Source organism: Phalacrocorax aristotelis, chromosome 8, assembly GCF_949628215.1.
Source record: "Phalacrocorax aristotelis chromosome 8, bGulAri2.1, whole genome shotgun sequence".
NCBI lineage: Eukaryota > Metazoa > Chordata > Aves > Suliformes > Phalacrocoracidae > Phalacrocorax > Phalacrocorax aristotelis.
Genome location: NC_134283.1, coordinates 32,049,462 through 32,075,084, shown reverse-complemented (window position 1 = coordinate 32,075,084; position 25,623 = coordinate 32,049,462). Strand labels below are relative to the sequence as shown.

At 45.3% G+C, this 25,623-nt stretch overlaps 1 protein-coding gene across 9 annotated transcripts in view; it reads left to right on the top strand.

The window, feature by feature from the left end:
- Nucleotides 1-25,623, top strand: part of SIL1 (SIL1 nucleotide exchange factor) — a 99,467-nt gene that overhangs the window by 30,105 nt on the left and 43,739 nt on the right. For all 9 annotated transcript variants that reach the window (XM_075102237.1, XM_075102231.1, XM_075102240.1 and 6 more), the window contains 2 exons: nt 24,041-24,161; nt 25,413-25,509. In XM_075102237.1, coding sequence (XP_074958338.1) covers nt 24,041-24,161; nt 25,413-25,509 — 218 coding nt within the window. The remainder of the gene's footprint in view (nt 1-24,040; nt 24,162-25,412; nt 25,510-25,623) is intronic.

The following is a 25,623-nucleotide window of genomic DNA, read 5'->3' as shown; positions in this document are numbered from 1 at the left end:
CATCTGAGAAAATGGTGAAGACATCTGTAGGGCTTTTTATTCTGTTCTTGGTTGGCTTCCACAGGAACTTGCAGGCTACTTGGGTTTTAACAAGTTGGGTTGCACTGAATGGATGTTCACACCCATGGTCAGATCAATTCTCACGGTCAGGTATCTGTTCCTCCACAGATGCAGAGTTTTTTTAAGTTGTGCTCCCTCTGATGTCTTTTTCCTTTCTGAATGTGCTTTGCCAGGTGGTAGTACCCTTGTGAGTTGGAAGTTCTCTGGAGAAACATAGCAGAGGTGACTTGCTTTTTTGACTGCTTATGCTAAGCTCTTCCAAGCGTGTGGAGGTGAGACTGTCAGCATACAGGAACACCCCACCACTTTTCAAGGTGATCTTTGTCTGTTGGTTATGGCAATCAAATACTGATTCTTTAGTCTTTGGGATGGCAGAGATAAATGGAAGGATTGGATGGCACCTTGTTTCCCTATGTTCTGTTTAGCATTCCTGGTGGCGATTGGAAGTCAGATTACTCTGACCATTTAATCACATCACTGATGAGAAGATTTTCCACCTGATATTAGGGTCAGAAGTGGCTCCTCTGAGAAGACATGACTGTGAAGATTAAGAAAAAGGATATAAGAGGCAAGGGTTTCACTGTAAAAGAAAAAGGGAGTTAATAATCTCCTCAGCGACCAGTGCTGTGGGGAGCCTGGGCTGTGCAGCGCCTCTGCAGATAGGCTCTGTCCACCTCTCTGGCAGCAGCACTTTTCCTGCTCCTTGATGCAGCAGAATCTCGCTGGCCAGTTTCTCAGCTGAGAGTTTGAAGTTGGGAATTAATGTGTCCTGTTTCCAAGTACAGATGGACCAAGCAAGACCCTCGTCTGTCTGAAGTATTAATATATTTACAGTCTACTCTGCATGCTTTCTGTTTGGTAGGAGCCAACAGTGGGGCACAGAAAGGCTTCCTTTGGTCCAGAGCAGCTCCCTGCAGACCGGGGAAATGGAGCAAAATCTTGCATTGGCAATTGAAATGTTGCAGCATTGGATCGCTCACAGATTTGGATAGTGTGTCTCAGCATCTAGCTGGGCAGAGCATGTGTTACAGAAGCTCAGCTGGCCTTGTACCTTTAGCTGTGGTTAAACTTGTGGCTTACAGAGCACTGTGCTGATACCTGTAGTTACTCTATAGCATTTGTACTGCTCGGAGTCATTTTCCTAAGTGCCTAATTATATTGCAGTTAAAAAATAAGAAGCCATGACTGCTGGTGTTGATCAAACTGCCAGAGCGAAGTTGATGTGAGCATGCTGTTGTTGCTGCTTCTGCAAAGATGAAACCATCTTATGTTCAGCAGGGAGCTGATGATACATTGCTTAGCATTTAAATATCCATGGCTGCAGCTTCCAAGGGTCCTCAGGCTGCTTTCTCTTTTTTACGTATATGGAAACACAGTTCTTGAAGCATTCAGATTGGGGATGTAATTTCAGAAGCTGCTTTGACAGACTTTCCATGGTTTTGCTAGAAAAAAGCAGGACTCAGGATGGGGCATAACTCAGTCTAGTTTCATTGCCAGTCTTTGTGTTTCAAGAGATTTCAGTGTCTGAATGAACCAGCGCTGCTCTAAGCCAAGAAGAGGTTTTTAAAGCTGGGAGAAAGTAATGGCAGGACAGACCCCTTTGGCTTAGGGGCCCACAGCCCGTGTGGGTGATATGGTGACTGGTGAGGATTTTCTTAGCACCTTGTCAGTGGGTATCTTGCTCCTGCTGTTCACTGGGATGTCCTGAGCTGTGCTGACTCCTGCTAATTGCTTTGCTGAATTAATGAATCTGTCTGAACCATTGGTTTCTTGGTGACCTCGACCTAACTCACAGTTGTGTGCAAGTGTCTGAAATATTTATGTCAGCACAGGCAAGAGAGGGCTGTGAAAAATGGCATTAAACCACCAGGGTATGCTCATTTTTGCAAAGCTTGACGTGTCTAATCCAGGAAATAGGAGCCTCATCAGATCAGCAGAGATTTGCATGAAGAGGGAAGGAAAATGGGATTTTAAAACTCTCATTTATACCAGATGAAATGCTTCTTTTCCCTTTTTTTTTTTTAAAGGTAAGTTGTTACCGATGTGCAGAGGGGAAGAATTTCAACTGTGGAGTCGTCATGTTCTCTGGCCAGCGGCAGGGAGAGCTGCAGGGTGATTACAGCGGGTAGGAAAGCCCAGGCAGTCTTGAGAGCAACTGCAACATTCAGTGCTTGGAGGTAGAGCTGTGGCCACTGGTAGCACTCCCTCTGCTTGTTTGCCATCTGACCTCTCGCATATGAAGCTTTTGATGTCTTAAATGTATGTCATGCCTGTTCTCTTTATTGCCATCTGCCTTCATGCTCTCCTCTCTCAGCTTCCCCATCCTCCTGGGCTTTCCTTGACTTCTCACCTTCGCATCACAGGATGCACGGTCTCCCTAACACTGGCTTGTGCTTAGTTACTCCTTACACTGGAAGTATTATCTGGCAAAAGTGCCAGGGCTGAAGCTTCACGTGCTGCTTCTGGCTCTGGTGTGGAGCACTGGTGGACAGACGTGTAAAACAAAGAACATTCTCTATGCCTTACTCCTACTGCAGCTAAGAGGGATAATAGTGTTTCCCTGCCTGTTATTGGTAAGAGGCAGGATTGGGACTGCTTGAGAGATGCTTGGAAAGTGTGCAGACAGGAGGTATCTCAAACCTGTATTTGAGCAGGGAGTGTTTGAAGTGCTTTTGGATGTGGGGATATTGTCTGTACAAGCATCTTCCCAGCTCAGCTGTGCAGATGAGGGTGGTGCTGTCACCTGTCTCCAGCCTTGCTCTATGTTACCTGCTTGGATTTTCTTTACCGGCGGGTTCCATGAGCTGGGAAGCCTACTGGGGATGCACACCTGGTCCTTGTCAAGCCGCCTCTTCAGTGTGCAGACAAGGGCAGTGCAGTGCTGCACGGTGAGCAGGATGGCTTCCTGGCTGTGAGGCAGGTGAGGGCTGGCCATCCCCTGCACAGTGAGCTGCTGGGAGCCGCTGCCAGCATTCAGACGAGATGCTGGTGTAGATGGCTTTGGACCCGTATAGTTGAGACACTCGTGAAACAGCCATCAATGTTACTGGGCTGGGTCCTTGGGCACAAAGCTGGCCTTTTCCAGGAGAGGACAGAACCTTTGTCATTCATGCTGAAAAATGGGAAACTGTACCAAATAACAGAACAGGCTGGTAACTGAATGCGCATGTTAAAAAAAAAAACAAAAAAAATACTCCCATGTTCTAAAAAACACTCTGCTTATCTAATTGAGCAAGTGTGGTAATGCAGTGTTGATATATATATTTTGTAGCGTGTTGTAAACGCAGCAGATAAATATATATAAATTTTAATAATGTAAGACCTCAGAACGGCACGCTCCTGGTACTAAATAATTCCCGGGAACTGGGCCGAAATGAACTGTTGTGTGTCAGTACACTCAACTTGCAGCTTTTAATTAAGTGTAATTGCAGGGGTTAGTGGCTGCGCCCAGTCCCAGCGCAGCACCGCTTGGTGCAGCGGGACAGGGAGGAAGGTGCCACCCAATGGAGCACATTCAGCGTGGCTAGGTACAGGTCTGGCCCGCAGGGTTGTTTCCCCGTGTTTCCCATCTGCTTCTCTGTGACCTGGTAAGTTTTGCAGCTGTTGTTTTCCCAGCACGTCCATAAAGGTGTCAGGTTTAGTATTTATGAAGTGAATTGAGAGACAATTTTTTTCCCTCCAAAACCCAGATAAAACTTCCATTGTTTTCAGTCACTTCAAGGACTACCGATATCCTGGCAGCAGCAATTTTGGTGAGAAAAAGCTCTAAATTTACTACTTGGGCTGCTCAGGTTTAGGAGCAGAGCAGGGCTGAGATGGGCTTTCAGTGAATCAGGATGAATGCTGTCCCTTACTGGCTGTGGTGTTACTGGTTTCATTAAACAAGCTGGTTATACAAAGTCGTCTGCAGTGATGCACGCACCACCAAAAACTAATTGCACTTCTGAGCAGCTGAGGTAAGTTTGCGTCTTCTCTCATGTTTAGCCATGTGCTGGGACGCTGGGCATAACTGAAACAAGGATGTAATGATGTATATTCACATGAGACAATCCGTGACTCCTGCTAGCTGCATGTATGACTCCATGCCCCACAGTGTTTTACAGGTTAATTATAAAGTGGTTATAAACCAGGTGATGGAGGTATTTGAGAGTCAAGCAGCTTTTTTTTTTGTGCAACAGGGGGAAGTTAGGCTGCATTTTTCAAAATATTTTTGAACTTAGCTTTAATGATGCTTTGACTGATGTTGTTATAATGTAAGTGTAGCATTAGTGAAGAGATTAAGCTGTATAGCAGTAGACATAAGCAGTGGGAATCATTCACATGGTTAAATTTACATAGTTTGGAGGGGGGGAAATGTGCTTTGAAAGAAGAGAGACTGTTTCCCAGAGAGATCTTTCATTCCTCTCTTATCTTCTTTCTGCCAAACCAGGGATGCTGTGAGCATGCAAGCTGCTAAGAGATGCTTAAATGTGTGCTGGGTGATGAGGAATATCTTGCTATGATTTTATGTGCAAACGTGCTATATTTTCTGTAATAACATTAATAACCTTCATGTGACTGTTTAGAAGGATGAAACTCATTAAAGAAGAGGTATTTAACAAAGGGCCTATTTTTATCTCTGGCTATCTAACATTCTGCACATTTATTTCAAGATTGTAACAAGTGCTTCGGAAGAAAAACGTTTTTCCTCCTGGAAGACATTTTGGGAGTTCATACAGCCTTGGCTATCTTGAATTTCCAGTCTGTGTATCTTCCCTCTTCCTTCTAGAGCAAGCAAGTCAGACCAGGACCTTGGCTCCAACATTTTTCTCAGGTGTTGTGGGAGAGTGTTTTTTAAAAAGTGTGACTTGGGTTCCAGAGTCACTTAAATGGTTCTGAAGGTTTGACTGAATATAATCAGAGCAACTCCCTTACACTTCAAATGCACGATTTTGTGGGGGACAAGCCTTCCAAGCATTGCAGCATGTGCTTGCTTAGCTGTGGGTTGGACCTCCATCCCCATGAAACCCTGGGAGGATGCTTCATGGCTATGAAGGTGTTGAATTCTCCCGAAGCACCATTGTGGATGCTGGGGATCATCCTGATCACCCAGCGCCCACTGCAGCCGTTCAGTAGAGAGGCTGCTGCTGTCCACCATGAGCTCTAAGCTGTGAGGGAAGCCTCCTTGTGCCAGCAGAGCTCAGCACCTCCTGACCACCTTCTGAAGCAGTCCTCCTGGAACAGGTGGTGACAGACAGCTCCCAGAGCAATTATTTTCCTGGTTTGGGAATTATTTTCCCAGCCTGTGGTGTGACAGCAGAGCAGCGTGGCTCATGGGGCTGCGGGATGTGTTTGATCATGTGTTCTTGGAGAGGTTGGCAGTTAGTTCTAGAGATCAGACCTTCCTGCAGAGTTGATTTTTTTTTCTGCGTTTGTAATTTTATTATGTAATTTCATAAATTAATCTCTGATCTATTGATATAATGCAGATGTGTTTTCAGACTCTTCTCTATTTTACCTCATTTTCTGGCTGAGGTTGGCTGTGATGGAGGCAGGTGGTCTGCCTTGTCCCTGAAGGGTTGCACTGTCTTTCCAGTTTTTTCCACGTCTGTTCCTTTAGCAGCACTGGCTCCGCATCCATACTGCCTGCCTTCATTGAATGTTTCTTGGAGAAGAAGTGCTGTTTAGTCCATACAGAACTATAGTACTGTACAGCCTGTGGCCAGAAAGACCATTTCTGAACCCTTTTCCCAAGACACATATGTGGCAGTATGCTCCAGGAGCTTGTGGTCCCTGGTATGTGTTTGACAGTTGTTACAAAAACACCTGGCTCTGGGAGCTGAACCTTCCTTTTCTTTGGTGTTCAGTCTAGACTGTGTACATCACTAAAACACGGTTTCACAGTGTTATCTTTATTGTAATTAGGAGGGAAGTATTTTTCTCCACTGTCTTGCTCTGGCCGTTCCTTCCTGCAGTCTCCCCTGTGGGCTGTATGTGTGCTAAGACCCCACTTACTAAAATTTCTACAAAAATTATTTAAGGTGGGAGAGCACAAAGTCAGATTTTTTTTTTCCCGAGCAGTCAGCACACAGCCAAATGGCTCCTGCGAGGAGTATTTCATCCTGGTCCTTCACAGTTCATGCCTGCAAATTAGTACTCTTACTCAGATGTGGCTGCAGCTTTTTTTTTTTTAATTTTCCCACATATTTATTTATAAAGTCACACTTGCAACAGGTCCTCTTTTTCCACAACCGCATTTGAGAGCCATGCTCTGCCTCCTCCATTCTGGCTTAAAAGGACCTTGCTCTTCTGAGGAAAATTCTGAATACCCATTATGCTGTCCTGATTTAGTGAGACATTCTCCCTGATCTCTGCCCTCCAATCATTTTAGAATATACAATGAATTTGGGATGTAAATTAAAAAGCTGTTTGATGTTTCTTGAGGTCTAGAAGCTTGTTTTGCATTTGTTCTTACTTGAACACACACTGAAACAAATGTCTCCACTTTACTGAAAGAGTTTCCTTTAGCATATCAAGGAAGCTTCAGAGTTAAAAAATAAATATATCTCTTTTTCCAGCTCTGCTTTACCACCATAAGCTTGGGAAAGAAATGTAATCTCCTTGGGTCTTTCTTGATGTTTTGTAGAACTAATTCCCATTTATTGCAAGAACTCCTATAACACTATATTCAAGTTAAATTTTTTATTATGTGTTTACATTTTGGAAGGACTAAGCATGGTGGTGTTGGAAATTCTAATTAAGGATAACATTTCTGTTTCAAAAGATCTTTCTTCAATCCAGGGTTTCTTTTTTCTCTCTCCTGATTTTCTGCTCCTTAAGACTGCAGGAAGTTTTGCTTGGGTCATTCGCTTGCAACAGGATGTTATCTGAATACTGAATTAATGTATACAGTCTGTCACTTGGTATTTCTTCTGTTCTTCTGCCGGAGATCTCCCAGGGTTGCAAAGACCTTGCAAGTGGCAATGGCAATAACAGGAATGTGCGTATGATCCTGCAAAGTAAAAGAAGAAACATTAAGCTGAATGTCTCTCCCATCACTGCAGGGTGTGAATAAATAGATCTAATCAACAATTTACATTTTAACCCAGACCAGGTTTTATTTTTAGGATTTGTTGTTCAGCCCAAGCGAAACCTTTCCATTTCTGTCTGGTGGTGTTTCTAAAAGCACCTTTAAGTTATCACTGAGACTGTATTTTAAGATGCGTTTATATTTTGATATAATCTGCTTTTCTTATTTGAAACAAAGCCCACCTGATCTTCATTAATTATGCTATCATTTAACCTGCTAACCAGGTTGCTACTAATTACAGTTATCTCAGTGTTCTGCAGCCAGTAATATGGAAAAATGATTAGACCTCTCTGTATCTCGATTAGCTAGAGCTGTAATGAGGTGGCAAATTGTGAAGGCTTTTACAGGTATTGTGAAGGTATTTATGGACTATACGATACAAAGCTGGGAGGAGCGGCTGTTGCACCTGAGGGGTGTGCTGCCTTCAGAGGGACTGCAACAGCAAAAAAACAGAAAGAAGAAATTCTGTTTAAACATAGAAAAATCTGTTTTACCAACTGGATGTGGTCCTGGGCAACCTGCTCGAGGTGACCCTGCTTGAGCAGCAGGGGTTGGATGGGATGATCTCCAGAGATGCCTTTCAACCTTGACTGATCTGTGACTCTATCTTTGTTAAGACAGAGGATCTCATGGTGGGCTCCACAGAGAGCTCCAAATCCTGGTGGTGATGCTGACTGTTCTCCCTTACTAACATTAGATGAAACCTGAATGGAGCAAGCTTGGGAAGAGTTGCTGGAGACTACTCTGAAGAGAGGCAGCAGAAAGTGGTGACTGAGACCAGCTACTGGAGAGATTTTGGTCCAGCAGGGCTGGAGCCAGGGGCCAGACTGGAGTGAAGGCACCCTGCCAGGACTGGAGCCTTTGCTGGAAGATAAGCCAAGAGGCTTTTCACTTGAGCCTTGTTTTATCATCTTTCCACCCACTTTGATCTCTTCAGGTGCTATCCAAACATTTGGATTAAATCCTGAAGTGGAAAGGACATGTCCTGAAGGAGGAGCAGAGTGAGGCTGCTGACAGAGGAGAGCTTGTATCTCACCCTGCTGACTGTGGGGAAAGCCCAGTCTTGCTGGTGAGGAGGAAGAGTCGTGGCTCTTCCAAATCAAGCTATGTCGGTCAGGGGTGTTAATGCAACCGCTTTATCAGGAGGAAAAGTATGTGCTCTCTTTCATCCACTCCAGCAAAGATCCTCGGGTTAAGTCAAACCACCTGCACTGGCAATGTTCACTACTTTCTGCTATACTTGATAAACTGATTTGTGTGGGGGGTTTTGTTAGTGTGGTTTCGTTCTTTTTTTTTGCCTGAAGTGGACTAGAGTTGGTTCATGTGATTTCTTTTGTGTCCTCTGCAGTGCAGAAGATGCAGACAGGGTGGGACGATAGCATCTTTATACTTGTCAAGTTTCTATCCACGGCCCAAGCCACTGGACCCATATAGCCTGAGTGCAAAGGTGATTTTCTTGCAGACTTAAGAATACTGCAGAAACAGGTAGAACAAAACACTTGATGAAAACCACACTCAAGAAAGATTGTGTTCACAGTCTGAAAGCCAGATATGGGGTCACTGAAGTGTACTTTACAGTGTTAGCTGAGCTGGGAACCCTGGAAGGGGAGATTTCCTGCAGTTCTGGTATGTGGAACCAGGAGACCTCTGGTTCTCCATGAGGACCTCCTGATGCCTCGCACAGTTTGCTGTGACACTGAGCGGGAGCTCGCCAGCGGGGCTGCTGTGCCAGTGCAGGCTGTGGTGCAGCCTGGCGGGGCTCCCGGGGACTGCACGGTGGTGATGCTTGGCTGTTCTTGGCACGCTTCTGCTCTGAAGTGTGGCTGTGTGTGAAGGTACCTTCCTACAGCAGCTGCTCCTTGTCTGCATCGCTTCCATGGGCGGAGCAGGGACAAAAATACCTTTCTGTTGCATCTCAGTGAGCCCTGTGGAGCCACACACCTGAGAGATGACGAGACAGTCTGTACTGTCCTGTGCATTGCCTGGACAGTACAGGTTTAATCATTTATCCTTGTTCATGCCACCAAAGCTTTATCTCGGGTGGAGATGTGTATATTTGAGGGGGGAGGAGGGGAGGTTAACCCCAACTGTTAGCTTGTCAGGTGTCAGGGAGGATTTGCAACACTGGCAGCTGGGGAGAAAAACTGTTATTAAGTGTAATGTGGCACCTTGGATACAGAAAGCATGGGGAGACAAAAAATACAGACTTCCATAATGTCATTTTATAGTGTCACTCGTCAGAATTTATTAAGACTTAGTTGCAGCGATGCCTGCAGCTTCTTCTGGTTGAATCAGTAAATTCTGTTCATTATCTCTAGCACTTGTTTTGACCTACTGTGCTTTAAAAAAGTAGGAGATATTGGAGGCATAGAGACACCCCAATTACTTTCTCTGGCAGCTGTGGTTCCCCCCCCCCCCCCCCCCCCCCCCCCGTAAATCCGTCTTTTTCTCATGTTTGCTGCTAACACCCCAGTCAGTGCTCATCTGTGTGGAAGGACCTGAAATGGGAAGTGTTGCTTAGAGAACTCGGAAATCCAGGAACCAACAACCTGCCTTAATCACTGCAGCCTCCTGCAGGCAGCATGTGACAATGGGAAGAGAAGATCCATGGTGAGGAGGGGTGCGGCTGTCATCTCAGAGCAAGTTTGCAAGTTTGCGGTACTCTGGTACCGCTCCAGTGTGTGGACAGTCTTGGACAGGCTGAGGATGGCTAAACCCAGAGAAGGGTTCACAAGACCTTCCTTAATGACAAAAAGGTTGCTGCTTAAGCCATGGGCTCAAAGAATAGTTCACCTTCAATTCTCTGTGGGTGTTGCCACAAGTTCACTGTTGGGAGCTCGCTGCCTTATTGGTGCTGAGAATGGCACTGGTGTTTTTCAACAGTTCCTCAGTTTACAAGTGAAAACGTGCCAGTTTCTCCCATTTTCTGTCAGGTGCACATCACAGCAGCTGTGTGTTTTGTGTACCTTTACCACCATCTTCAGCACTTAGCTCTACAGGATAGAAGAAAATGAAGTTCAAGCCCAACCTTTTGATAATTTATTATGTTCCTGTGCTTAAGGGCAAAATTTAAGTTGCCAAAAGCAGATGTTTTCTTGCTCCTTTTTTAGCTCTCAAAGTACTTACTGTGTGCTTGATTGATGGACATCCCTGCTACATTAATAGTTGGGCTTTGCAGAAAGCTGTTATTACCAGGAAAATCTGGTGTGGGTTTCAGTTTTTCTTCTTGCATTGAGAAATCCATTATTATTGTCTTTTTGAAGGGAAAAAAAGGCTTCAATTCCAGCATTTTGCTTTGCCTTTCTCAGGCTCCTTCGCAACTGTCTTCTCTGAGGCACTTTTAAAATCAATATTACAAGTGTTCTTTATATTTTATTGTGATTGAGGGTTTCTGCGTCTTGCTATTGATTTCTAATTGCGTTGCAGGACATTTGGGTGAATGCAGATTGCCATGTGACAGATTATATGTGTCTTCCCGATCATCACTGAGTTGGCTTTTTGCATGTTCCCTCTTGCAGGGTGCGGCTGCTGAGCCTGGAAGCTACCAGGAGAGCTGTGCCAGCTTGTAGCCCATGAGTGCAATCTTGAGACACTGAACTTGTGACTGTTCATTTAATTGTGGTTTTGGTTTTGGTTTTATACAGGACGTGGAGGTACGCTTGTGAGGTCTCCTCTCTTGTGTAGCCTTTGCAGAGTTGTTCTGCCCCAGTTTCTCGGGCACCTTCATGTTCTGCATTGTAACAGCTTGACATTTGGTCCTGGTTTTGTTTGGGGCGGTGATAATGCATCTTCAGCTCTTTGGATCAGTCCTGGCATGGGCTCTGACATTGCCCCTTGGATCAGTTTTACTAACAGATCATGGCATTTCAGAGGTGCGAAGTCCAGGTCTTGATGAAATAATATGGAGACACAGGCGCATCTGTAGGTGCTGTAAAGTTGGGTTTGCAGATATAGGTACTTGGGGCGTGTCAGCGTTCATGGATCATGGGCGCATCTGTTAGAGAGCTTGGTGGGACTGCAGGAGGGTGTGAGGAGTGACACAACTGTGGCCAGCACAGGAGCTCCAAAATGCATCCATTACTCCAGGTTGGGCTGCAGCAGGGGAGGAGTGTGGGCTGAAGAGGACAGAGGACCATACGTGTATGTGTGTGCACATGGCAAGTCCTAAAACCATGAAGGAGAAAGAGCAGCAAATGAAGTTTTCTGTGTAGGGAGGGTTTGCACATGCCTCGAGCTTGAGAAGCAGGGTAGTGAGCAGTCCTGTTACAGGGTCCTCCGGGCAGGTATTCACATGTTTGTTGCTTGACCTGCTTGCAGGCAGGCTGCTTCCAAGCCCTCTGTGCATTGGCAGCACAGGCTCCACATCTGCCAGCTGCTTTGGTTGCAACAGTATGCAGTATGTAGGTGCTGTGTATATATAGTAAATTGCTGCCAGCTGGATTGGGGTGTTTGCTTGTCAGGCTTATCTTAGTAAGGTTCAACTCCTAGACACATAAACCATGCTGTGCTTCATGGAGGCCAGTTTTAGCTTCTAAGGAATTTGTTGCTGTAGTATATGCATCCATGCTGGGGACCTGAGCAAAAAGATGGCAGAGGCACTGCTACTATGCCTCTGGAGGAGCAGCACAGAGTACAGCGGTTTTAAACATGCTCGTAATGGTCACAGCCTGAGATCTTCCTGGGTCCAGCAGTGCTGCTGTTTGCTGGCAGTCAGGAGGGGGTTGGCATGTATAACTATGGACAGGCTTTGACCTTGCCACTGGAACTTTGTTAGCAATTCTGTTGATGTTCTGGAAATGAAAATATAATCCAGGCCACCTTCTCCACCAAGCTGACCCTGAGAATCTGGGAGGAGAGAAACTACTGAATAATTAGGGTCCTTTTTTTTTTTTTTCTTTTTGCTAGAGTTACTGCTCAGTGTTGAACTGCCCTGTAAAGTGTCATTAGTTTCCTTGAACTTATTGGTCCAAGCGTACTTTGCATTTAATATAATTATGTAAATTGCAGTCTTATTAATCACAGCATGTGCTGCAGTATATCACTGTCTCGCCTTATTTTGTGGGTGATTTGACTGGTGGGAACCCCTGTAACCCCAGTGGGGGTAAGGCTGTGGGCTCCTGTGCCTGTTTTAACTTGTACTTTGTATTTGCACGCCTCTTACCCTGTAAGATCTGGCAGCATTTGCCAGCGCTGCCATGACTGTGGAGAGCAGCCCTGCTGCTGCAGAGGAGGGCAGTTGGCACACAACTGGGGAAAGGTAGGTTTGTTGCAAGGGAGTCTTGTCATACCACGTCCCTGCTGCTGCCATTTTGTTTTGGGTCTGTAGAGGTCCTGGTATGGCAGAGCCCTGGCTCCTGGCGTTGCGGTAAATACCTGTAGCCTGAGCTCTTGCACAAATGGCTGCAGGGCCATTTGATGATGCTGTGGCTCTGTCTCTGTGCCAGAGCTCTCAGCCTTCCTGGCAATGTAAATTCTCCTGGCTGCATGTTAAAATTACACTGAGTTATTGATTTATCTTTGAGAGGATTTCCTTCCTGAGGGATACTTCTGGCTGTTGTAATGAATTAGTTCTTCTGTGAGTGCAGAATCCGTAGCACAGCAGAGCCACCCTCCTGCCTGTGAGTCTGCAGCCCAGGGGTTGTGCTCCCACAGGCTTCCTCCGCAAGCTGATTCCTATTCCAAAGCCAAGATTATTCTGCTGTTACTTCCAAGTGACAATTGCAAATAAAAGGGCATTTTCAACTTTGCACTGAGCAAGCTGCAGGTCTCGGACTAGCCTTTATGCCACAGCACTAGTGTTTTTATCCTGGGTTCATTGCAAACGCAACTCTGAGACTGGCATGTGGGAAGCATGAAGCTGTGCCAGCATTAATGGACTTGGGTTCCTGGGAGTTTTTTAACTCTTTAAAGCAGGATATGATGGGAGCAGGATCATGCAAACATTTTTTTTCTAAAGATGCAGTGTACAGCCTCTCTTCTTCACTTTCTGCTGACTCGCATGTGGAGCATCTCTAAAGATCAGGCTGGGCAAGTTTGATTTTTGACATCCTACTTGAACCCCTGAGGAGGCAAAGCTGGTTCTCTACTTCTAGCACCAGTTTTCTCCCCTTAGCCCTGAAATCGTAGTCCACTGGTTGTGGCACAACTGGTGAACACCATCAGTAGAAGGACCCAGCCCTTCAAGAGTTGGGCCAAATGTTTTACCAAATATCTCTGGAAGGTCAAAGACAGGCTCTGTGTCCCTGGGTGCCCATCTCCAGCATTAGCCCATCTAAAGCACCTCCCCGTGGGTTCCTGTATCTAACCTCACAGTGGATTTGGATCTGATCTCAGCTGCAGTGTGTGCACTGATAAAATGTGAGGCTGCCTGCATGCGTGGTGCTATAGAACAGCATCCCCTGATTAGGCCCAGGGAGAATGTCAATTTATTTTCCTGTGAACCAAGTGTGGCACAACTACTTTCTTTCTTAGTGATCTATCTCCAATATAAAACAAGTCCTTAGCATCTATCTTAAATACTGCAGTGTTGACAAGTTCTCTTGACAAAAATTAGGCTAATGTTCCCTACGACTGCATTAGCTATAGAAACGAGGCTTTAAATTGAAGTTTAGGAAAGCACTATACCAACGATCTCCAAGGCATCTCCTTATTCCAGCTTTTATTATTCAAATTCATTTTCACTATAGCTTGGCAGCGTAGCTGGCAGACAAGTTTTATCCAATACGTTCTGTGAGTCCTGCAGCCAGGCGGTTCAGATCAGGCACCTTTCAGCATTGAACTGGGGAAACGTTATCCAACTGTCTGCAGGCCTGGGCTCGCTTGGCTCTGGGGATTGTTCTAGGCTTGGGGAAACGTTGGTGTGGGGACATTACTGTGACTGCTGGTGTGAAAGCATGCGGTGAGCCAGCTGACGTGCGTGGAGTAGAGATGCAATCCGAGTCAGTAAGATGCACAGCTTGCTGGCAGAACAGTGTGTCCTGAAACACTCCTGGTGGTAGCTGGAGAAGGGAGTTTGATTTCCCTCTGTTGAATGGCTCTATCTTTTCAGTTTCAGCCTTGGCTGAGTTATAAACACAGAAACTGAGGACAGGAGCAGAGGTGGCTGGGACATGGTCATGAAGACACCTTCTCGAGCTTCCCAGCCTTCCCCTTGACAATAGTTTGGGTTTTTTTTGTTGTGGGTTGTTTTTTGGGGTTCCCCCCCTCCCCGCCCCAGCACAATTGTAGGTTTCAGCTCCTCGTTACCAACTGCAGATTACCGTGGCCAGCTTAGACCCCCAGTTCTTACCCTGCTATTGGTCCTGATGGATGATCCCTCCCTAGAGAGCAGTTGTGTCCTTTCCATGCCTCCACATTGCTCAGTTCTTTGGGGGTGGTTTTCTCTGCCCTTGCATTCATCTGTGGTGGCCATCTCAATGGTCACTGAAGAGGGGGAGAAGGATCTCTGAGGGTGATGGGTGTGGAAGACAGCTGTGCTCGTTGATGTTCTGGAGGTGCTAATCTCTGTCATAGTAAAGAAGCCAATGGTTCCTGGCTCAAAAAGGTAATAGATGCCTAAAATTTGGCAGAATAAATATCATCCTCAGTTCATTTTGTCAGGTTCTCAATTCTCCTGGTCACCCCCCTTATTCTTTCTCTGCCTACTTTCTGCTTTGATCTTCTCTGAATGTAGATAAGCCTTCAGCATCCCAGATGGGCTTTCTAGTATAACAAATACACCTGTGGGAAGATAATTATTTGATAAGTTGCAGTGACATTATGAAGTGGTTTAGGCTTGGGGATAAATAATTTAGTGAGCTGGAGAAGGATTAAAACTGGCTTTTGTAAATAGTGTTTCTCTTGGATGTTGACTTGGTGACATGGTGAGACAAAGGTCACTGCAGTGTCTGTGCAGCCCAGCATGCCTTTTGATAGCTGAAATAATCAGAGTGTGGCTGGACGTCTTCTATCTCTACTTTTCTTCTGCTGCCCAGACCTTTGTGGGATTAAACTTTCTAAACTGCTACAGTTCACAGAATCTAGCCCAATAGCAGAAGAGAAAATAAATTAAGTGCGTTGTATTGAATCACTAAGCACGTGCATCATGCTGTAACCAAGGGTGCATGGTAATACATAAGAAATGACTGGCTCGAAGCTGGAGATAAGGGTTTGCTTATAAAGCAAACACATGTGTTTTTTTGCCAATTTTATAAAAGGGCAACCCTTTCTCTTCCTTCTGTGCTATTATTTTTTGCCTGGTGTATTTTCTGCTGTTGCAATGCAAGTGAGAGAGAAGCCTTTGCAGAGAGGGAGGTGGAAGGGCAGAAGCACTTGTTGCAAGGAGCTCTTTGCCATATGAGACTTTTCTATATCGGCAGCAGCAGAAAATATATCAACAGATGCTACAGCAGCAACTCCCATCAGAGAGGTACCATATGGCCTCTCCTGAGCCCTCCCATTGCTCCTTCCCAAAGAGTCTCCCTCCCCAGGCACCTTGCTAGCATCCACCTTTGCTTCCATTGCTTACTATGACAGAGCATCCTGGAAAGCATCAGATACCTTGCAGGAGGTATGTGCTCTGCCCTGCATGTGACAGCCAGCTCTCTTGTCCTTGGTGGTTATCTTGCCATGATTGGTTTGAGATTTGATGGGTTTTTAGGCAGGCAGCTAGCTTGGCTCTGTGTGTGCCCCTGCATGAGGCTGGGCTATGTGCAGAATAATCTTTTTGGCTGCCAGCAATAGTAGGCGTGAGTTAAATGGACCTGCTCTGACAGCGTCAACCAGGGTGTGTTGCTTGTCACCACTGGGTTCACCCTCCCCTTCCGCTCTCCAGCTGCTAGAGCCAGAGGCAAAGCCAAGCGCAGGCAGTGGGTGGATTTGGCAAGAGGTGTTAGCAGCCAGAGCCCGGTGCTCGTGGGGTGCTACTGGTTTGAATAAGCATGCTCGTGGCCCCTGGCGCTCACTGATCAATTGAGAGAACATAAATACTGGTACCGTGGGAGAGCACTGGATTGGTTTAAATTGGCAGTCGTAAGTGGTTGTCCAACTGAGTGTCCAAATTTAACTGATGCTTTCTCACGTCTAACCAAGTATTACTTACTGGAAAACCCCTTCCTTGTGGTGCTTTGTTCTCTGCTAGCTGCAGGTTGGATTGTGGAAGGAGGGATCTGATTCTGGCATCATTTAAAAAACGTTTTCATTATATCTGCTGAGGGAAACAAATTACAGAGAAGACCTCTCAGCCCTAGGACAAAAGAGTGGCTCTAAAACCCTTTTCAGATAAACAAATGCTTGAACTGTAGTCCTGATGGATGGTGTTTAAAGATGTGGTCATTACTGCAGCAAGGAAGTGGCTGGCTTTAAAAATCATAGGATGCAAGAAAGTTTTCCCAAAGTTTACTGTGGGCCTGTAATCTGCCTGTAATCCTGGTTGTGCGGAGCCCTTAGCGCCCTGAGTCCACAGAGTGATCTGTGTGGCATTAGCTGTGGGAAAACAGTAGCCCAGCAAGCACCAGAAAGTAGCTTCTCTCTTGCTAAATTAGAACTGTAATGTAAATGGCCCTTTCTCAGTGCCCTGCTTGAGTAGGGTTCAAGTCCAGCAGAAAGCAGTGCTGCTTCTTTGAGACACATAAGGACCCCAGGCAAGAGCAGAGATGGTGGCACTTTTGTGTTGGGATGTACCAGTGCAGAGATTTTGGGGTTTTCCTGGGGGTGGTTTTGCTGCCAGCAGCAGCATTGCATGTTGAACTGAGAGTGGATTCACTCTCAGCGAGTTTGAAAACATTTCAGATGTCCCTGCTCTGCTGCAGCACGGAGCAAAATCAGTGTTGGAGAAGATGTTGTATTTAGACATCACCATTTTGACAGGTTGAATTGCAGGATATTTATTGGAGCATTATATAAAAGATTTGTCAGATAAACTAAGCAACTAAAGTGTCTTATGTGAGAACATGCTTGATTTTGTTGAGGTTTTTTTAACTGTTCATTCAGTCTCTCAACAGTTCATCACAGACGGGCATTTCTAGAAGATGTTGGTGTGAGATGATGCTGCTAAATATCTGTGGCTTGAGGATCAGGCCCTTCCTGCTCAGTATTTGTCTGTGGGCTCTGGGAGGCTGAAGAAAACAGCAGTTTGAGTTGTTTGTTCATGCTGTAAGGGCAAAACTCCTCTCTCGTGGTTTCCCCCAGAATTCCAGGAAGGGAAGGACATGTCTTTATGCTTGTTGACCGTCTGCATGGCAGGATCTTTGCCTTTATCGAGGTGCAATGCTAAGACAAAATAATGGTGATGAAACCAGCCTGACAGCACTAGGACTGTTAGTTTTTAAGGCAGAGGCAGCATGGATGCCTTCAGCTCTGAGATAGGGAGCCCCTGAGAGAAGTGGCACGGTGGGAATGGCCATGGTGGGTCACAGCAGGGATTCATCCAGCATCAGGTCCCCTACAGATGCTGCAAGCACATGCTTTAGAACAGTACATGAAGGTGGCAAACATACAGTGATTATAAAATAATTTTCTCTGTAATTAATTACAGTAGGTAATTAGAGACGCTGCTGTCAGTGATGGTGCAGACCTGAGAAATCTGGGAGTGCTGGGCAGTGATCAGGACGGTACTTCTCCAAGGATGTGCCATGCTCAACAGGCAGCTGTGGTTTCCTAGCAGAAATACAGAACTAATGGAAATGAGATGCGTGTGAAGTGGCTTTGTAAAGCATTTCATCCTGTGTCATAGGAGTTTCTACTTGAAATGTGGACGCAGGTGTCTGAGCTGTCTCACTGCCTGTGCTGCGGGCGAGGTACCATGGGAAATGCTGGGGTGGCTTCTGCGGGAAGCTTCCAGGCCTGATGCTGTTAAAACTCTCCACTAGCTGTCCGGAAGAGGTGATATATAGCATATTAATTACCTTTTCCAGTGGCACTTAACTGGGAGGAGCGGTGAGTGCCAGAAAGCAAAATAATACAAAAGGCTGTAGATGAGTGAAAAAGGGGCAGGAAGTAGCAAAATGAGATTCAGGCTCTGGGCTTCCTCTTCCCATCAGTAATCCATCTCTTCTTGACCTGTGCCTTCTACACATCTTCTCTTCCTTTTGTATGTAAGAATGTTCTGTTTTGAAATAACAAGCAATCCAAGGAGTGGCATGACTCACCTTTATGGAAAAATAGAAGCCAGGCTTTGCTGCTTCCTTGCTTGACAGCTCTAACTGGAGGGTCTGGAGTCAGAGCACACACCGAGCCCCATCAGACTAAGGCTGGTTCATCTGTTTTCCTCTGAGCCCAGCATTCAGTGTGAGAAACAGACGGCATCTTCATGCAGCCTGAGCACTGTGCTCATGTGAAATCCCATCCTCTTCCCAGGCAGAGCCCATAGCAGGAGCCGGCAGCCTGGGCAAGTGCCAGGGCAGTTGTGTCCCCTTATGCGTGACCAGCATGTGATGTCCCAGCCTTTCCCCTTTGCCTACTTGTGGCACTGGTGGCTCCTGGAGCTGGTGGTGCTAGCGGTGCGGCAGAGGGGAGCTCTACTGCTTCCTGGGATTTGTCTTCTTGTAGTGTGGGCTTTTTAAAATTATTTTATTAAAGGAGTAGGTACAGTGCCATCAGATAACTCTTTGTGGATGCTCTGTCAGTCTTACACAGCCTTATTTTTAATATTGCAGCAATGCCGGTTTGCTTTGCTGGGAACATTCACTTATTGATTCATGGATTCTTTTGTTGCCTGTATTAGAAAGTCCTTTTCCCCTCTCCCATGTGCCGAGAGAAACAAAGAGTAAAGAAAAGTAGATGCTATCTGACGCTTGCTCAGATACCAAGGTGATTTCTGAGAACTGCAGAGCCAGTTACTGACTCATAACTGGGGTTTGTGTTCACACTGTTAATACTTTTTTTTTTTTTTCCCCCAATGGCAAATGAGGTTGCTCACTTGGGGAGAAACTGGGGGATCTGCCTCAGTGAGTGGATCGCCCTTTTTTCTGCCTGCAGAAGCCTTCACAGGGGGACATGTCTCTGCCATAGGGACAAAGTAGTGCCAGAAGGTGTTTCTGGAGGGGGAGAGTCTCATGTTCCCTCTTGAGCTTCTCTTGCTGGGCAGGTCGATGGGTGGCAGCTCAGAGGTCCAAGGGGTGGGTAGGGAATAGGGAAGCCACTGCCAGGAGCATAGTGAGTTATTGCACGACCTTGGTATGAGATTTGCATGTCTATGTATGATGTAAAACTTCCCTGATTATTTTTAATGCCTGCCTGTTGCTGTGTAGTGATTTGGGGCTCAGCCTTGTCTCTGTGCAGACACACAAAACCGCTTGTGGCCAGCACTAAATGGAATAGTGTGCTGGAAGGGAGCTGAGCAGGATGAGACCTTTCTCGTTTAGTGAGGACACACAGTTGGTCATTTCGTTGGTCTAGAAAAGGAGATATTACTGTGTGATGCATATTCAGCACAGCAGCCCTCTGCTTTTAGTTATCCTGTATATAATGTGCCTGATTCTTGCCTTATTTGTGAGCATGGTGGAAGTGTGTTCTGTTCTCCATTTGTTTATTTATCGTCTTGTGAAGCTTGATGTAGGTATAGTGCTCCAGAAATGTACACATAACAGATAATTGTGATTTGGTTACAAGGCAATAATTTAAGTTGACAATTTAGCTGATAGCATAAAACACAAGAGAGAAACAGGATCAGTTTATAAGTGTCAGCAGAACCCCTGTGAGTGAGTTGCTGTCTTGAAGCCGACTATGGTGCTATTACTCCGTCTAATATATTATAAGAAGAAATAAATGGGTGTCTGAAAAAATCTGGCCAACCAAGATTAAAACAATAGGGCTATAAATTAAATTCTTCCTCGGTATCTCTTTAAGCAACTTTCAGGACAGACTGAACACATCCAAATAAGATGAATGTTAATGCACTGGGAAGACCTATGAAAGACCACACACTTTCAGGCTGTGGATGCCCGGACGCATGGCAGCACCCAGGCGTGGCAATGGTTTGTCTGGAGAGTGGTCTAAGGCAGAAAGTGGTCGTGCTCCAGTTCATGCAGTAGAGCAAAGCCCATGGTAATGCTTCTGCAGCTGCAGTGGGTGCCAATAGGTAAAGGGATTAAATTGAAAACAGCAATAACATCGTCGTAGCAGCGCATTGCCACAGGATCAGCTTGGAAAATAAATGCTTTCACTTTGCTTTGACGTTTATTCCCAATAAATATGTTGTCATTCGTGCAGTGCCAAGGGTTTGTTATCCTCTGGAAGTATTTTACCTGTTGGACACTATCTTTTTGGCTGTGAGGCAAAAGGCTGAGTGATTGAGGAGCTGGTGGGCAGCATGTCCCCATTGGGGGTGCTGGGTGGCCTGCTTACACCCTGTGGCTTTCTCTTAGATCCATCAACCCGAGTTGACGCAGTAATGTGTATTCAAATAATTTCAGTTGTGGTTTAAAAACTATCCCACACTCGGAATTTTTTAAGTGGTAAAGAATACAAACCAGTGGTGGGGGAAGGAGTTTGCTAGCTTCCTCCTCCGGCAGCTATGGCCTTTTCTGTGGGTTTCACAGAAGGGTTTTCGCAGCTATTTCTACTCAATGGGTTGATGATTCAGAATCAGGAAATGAATTAGAATGGAAACTCTTCTTTCCCTTTACAAGGAGTGAGGGAGTAGGACAGGAAGATATATAGCGGCTGTAGGATTTGGAGATCTCTGGAAAGTGAGACTGTTCAGCTCCATTCAGTAATGCAAATACGTAATGCATGCCTGTTTGGATAGACATCTTTTATTTTTCTAAGGTGTCAAGGAGAAAAAAGGTCAGAAAATTGCTTAAATATAAACTTGTTTTTATATTTTTTAATTGAGTTTCATTTCTGAACTGTAACTTAATACAAACAATACATAAAAACCAAATTCCTCTAGGGGGAAAAAAAAAGCCGTTAAGAGTGTGATTCTGTATCAACAGCATGCGAAGCTGTGTAATTGCTTACATATGTTTCACTCCAGTGGGTGCTCCCAGTTGTTGAATAGTATCAAATTATAGGGTTCAAAGAGAATCAACTATTTTTAAGGGAAATGTCTAGAAGCTACATATTGATACATGATTAAAATTCAGGATTTCCAGCTTACTTGCTCAAATCAGCAATTTTAATCATATTATTGAAGTCAACCCACCCTCAAACACACTTTATGAATAACACTTCAAAATACCCCAGACTAAGAGAGACTGAAGACCTCATCCTGTTTCAAACATCTGGAATATTTTAAGTGGCTATGCCAATCTTTTTGCTGAAAACAGAGATGTCTTTCTTGCTTTATTTAATAAAGCATCACGTTTGTCCTGCTGTGGCATGAACCTTCACTGCTGCGCACAGTGGAAAGAAAAAAATCCCTGTAGCAATGAAGGGTGCTTAAATACATCAGGGCTGAGATTTCTGCTCTGGGGTTTGGATGGTCTTGGTCAAATCTTGTTTAGGAAAGTGCGAAGAAGCAGAAGCAAGAAAGGTTTGTGTATTCTCTTATGGCAGCCTCCTTAATTTGGTTGCGCTGGGTTTGTGAGCTCGTGCATGCCAGAGTTCAAGTTTTCTTTTATTTACTGCTCGCTGAAAATAGAAACTGGGAGGACCGGTCACATGGGAGTGGCTCAGCCCTTCTGGAGGCTGCTCCCTTGCTTTCCCTTTTGATGTTTCTTTTAAGCAAAGCCCATCAGCCTCATTCCTCTCCCCTGGCAACCAAGTGAACTAATGTGGCCAGATGCATCAGGAGCACGACACCCAGAATATACTGTACTCTTCTAATGGGGACATTTATTTCTGGCTGCGCTGGACAATTCAGGACTTGCTTCAGTGAGTGCTGTGGTTGTAACCTGGGTTGTCCCAGTGCTTGTGACCCGGCAAGGACAGCCAGTGGCTTTGGGAAAGGAAGGACCCAGCTTGCCCCTCGCTTTCTTCCCTAAGTGGTGCTCATGCTTGTGAAGGAGGAAAACATCCTCGTGTAGCTGTAGGTTCAGCACACAATACTGCTTTATAAATTTTTGTTTTCCTTGCTGGCAGCCCCCTGCCTCGGTGTCTCTTGAAACAGGGAGAGGAGATGCAGTGTCGTCCTTTTTGTGGAGATCCTACAAACTCCTTTTTGACAGGCATGTCCTGGCTGCATTGCCTGCATCACCTGTGAGGGGGACAGCTCTGCTATTGCAGCGAATTTCCTGCAAAGCTCACCTTTTGAAAGTGGGAAGGTGCTCCTCTAGATAGTAATGACCAATGATAGGACCCAAGGGAATGGCAGGAAGATGTGCCAGGGGAGGTTTAGGTTGAATATTAGGAAAAGGTTCTTCACCCAGAGGGTGGTGGAGCACTGGAACAGGCTCCCCAGGCAGGCAGTCACGGTGTCAAGCCTGACAATACTCAAGAAGCACTTGGACAGTGCCCTCAGATACATGGTGTGAATTTGGGGTTGTCTTGCGCAGGGACAGGAGTTGGACTTGATGATCCTTGTGGGTCCTTTCCAACTCAGGATGTCCTATGATTCTATAAATGTATAGATTAAAGCTCCCATGTATCACAAATAAAGGAGCAGAAGGGTTGGTTCCATCGATGGAAAGCGTGCCAAGAGTGGAGGAGCTGATCTAACCTGTCCTCACGTAGCTTAAAATGGGAAGATAATCAGCTCTGTGCCCTCACATATCTGACCAGTGTAACTTTCTACGGACAGGATATGGTGGAGAGAAAGAGCTTCTATCAGAAATGCAGCCTGTTTTAATAGGAAATCCTCCAAAATGGATTTTCCTGTTTTTTTTCTGAATGCATTTACACCCGCTGAATGGCTTTAGACTTTGAAATGTTTTTGTCTGAATTGTGGCAAACATCCCAGTCTTTTGTGGGAAGCACCAGGTCCTTTGATCAGTGAAATGTCTCTTTGGTTGAGGAGGAATCAATCCAGTCGTTCCCTAGACTAGAGGATTTTATCTTTGAGAACATGTATCTATTATACGAAATAATTATCCTTGTCTTTGCTTCTGTTTGGTAGGAGATGCTACCTGTCTCCTACACGCTGCGGTATTTTATCCAAGGAGTCTTTTTAGGTTAAAGGAAAGGCTGAATAGGGAAACCTCATCGAGGGAGAGGTGCATGAGCAGCTGGGTGTCTGTCTATCTGTCTATCTGTGTGCAGCTAAGATCTCCGTATTCATTCAGCCGCGACCCACTCTCCTAAGCAGGCAGATTTCTAGCATTAGAAGAAGAGGATGCGGCATCAAGAAGCAGCAACAGGAGTATTGTCATCTCTCCATCCCTCTGTGACAGGTGGCCATCATGATGTGCTTGTGGTGAATTTTGACCACGAAAAAACACTCTCAATTTACCATCATTTCTGCATTTAAAACCAAAGCTTAATGTATTCTGTGTATTTTTGTTGGCAGACAGTAGTGATCATGTATTCCTTTTAATACAATATTTCCAAACCAACACAGCCTTGCCTCAGTTCACTTGATATTCAGTGTACCTGGCTGTACTCTGCAGCATGCTTTGATTTCACTTTGGCAGCTGTATTTTATGCTGTCTACCTCAATCAGCAACCAATTCTCCTTTTTCCAAACAGTCTCCAAATCAGCTCCTGATGTGGAGTTTAGTGCTCTCTTAGGAATTGGCCGGGGAGGGAGGAAGGAGACCGTGCTCTGCTCTGCTTGGGGACCCTCCTCCCCCTGCGGCATGGACCCAGCCCAGCTGTGTTGGGATGCATTCCGTGGGTGAGGGTGGCATCTCTGCGGGGTTAAAACAGCAGTTGTGTCAAAGGAGCATTGCTGGAGGGTAGGGTGGTCGGCTGGGGAAAGCCCACTCCTGTTCACTGTGCAGGACAAGGCTTGTATCTCTCTTCCTCTCGGGTGGGAGTGTGTGTCTTCCACTCACCCGTCATGCACGAAGCTGAAATAATGCACGTGCCCTAAAATAATCTGACCTTTGTTTGTAGGTCAAGCTGTTCCTGCGGGGTCACATGTACGATTAAATCTGCAGACAGGAGACAGAGAAGCCAAGCTCCCAGATAGCGAAAATGGAAAAAGTGACACGAGAGAAGAGAGAAGAAGAAAAAGGTACAGTGATGCAAAGCATCAGGGGTGAGTGAGCTGTGGGGTTCATGTCTCTCATCAGGGGCCGCATTCCCTGGTGCACTCAATTGCTGTCTATTCCTGAGACTTCATTGCTGGTTTAAAGGTTCAACAGTGAAAACTGAGTCCCATCCTTTGTGATCCCTTCGGGATGGTGGTAGAAGTGCCGTGAGTATGTCTGCATAGACACCTTCATGGATTCTTATGCCATGATAAAGAAACTAAATATGTAATGTGGCTTCTCTGAATGGCATTTAGTCCTTGGAAACATCTGCAGTAATTGGTCTAAATTACTTTCAGAGCTTAAACTATCACAGCAGTTGTGAAGGGCTTTGTTTCTATTGACCTGAGCCAGATAACATTGTTTTTGACTGGTGCAGTCAGCAGCCTTGCAGCATTCGTGTACAGGTCAGTTATTGCCAATGTTTTCCTTAGGTCACACAACCTTCCCTGTACCCACATTTTAAAATTCATTTTAAAAGTTGCGCTGGTGCTGACTTGCCCCTTGGCACTCTCCCAACAAAGACAGGTTTAGTTACTATGGGGAGCTTTCTTTCCTAAGGTGCGTGGGATTCACCACTGCTTCCCTTGCTCCCCCCATTATTCCTGTTTGGAGCACAGAAGCTCTTTAGTTTCATGATGTCTCAGAGGTTGGCTTTCCTTTTTTCTGTGCAAGAGTGTGGCCCAGATAAGTTCCCTGAGCCAATGAGATCAATGTAAAGAGCAACAAAATGTGGTTTTAAGCATTTCTGTGTAATTTCTGCTTGGACTTACCCTTGCCCTAACTTTGCGTATGACGATCAGCAGTTTAGCTATAGATTTCCATGTTAAAGCTTGCAAATCCTTAGCAACGTTCTAGTGGCACAGTGGTACTTTTTTGTTTTTCATCTGAAACATTTCCTGCTTTTCTGTATTACTACATGAAATTCAGAGGCATAAATAAATCAGCTGTTTTTATTGTGTTAGGACTTGAGATTTGGGGTTGGCTTGCAGATTATGGAGCTTTTTTTTGATCTTCAGGGTGAGGTGTCTGCAACCCACACATAAAATGTAGTGCTCAGACTAATCTTTTCTTGAGTGTGGACATTTTTTCCTGTGTTTTAAGTGAGATGCATGCAAATCCAGCGCTCTTAGCCCCTTTCCTCCTGACATTATCCAATGCTAGTATAGCACAATGAAAATGTTACAGATACAATTGTTCACTCATTACATGTTTTGTTTTGTTTCCTCTGCAAGGCTGGGCAAGGTGGATGTTGACTCAAATTCATTCACGTCCCAGGAGCTCAAAAAAGCATTGGCTAAAATGAAGGAAAGTGAGAAGACAGAAAGAAAGGTAAGGAGTTTCTTGTTTCTAAAGCAATGCTCACTACACAGGTGTGAACACCCTGCATTACATGTCTCAGAAATATGATGGTTAAAGTAATTGCTTGGGAAAATACGGTGGAGA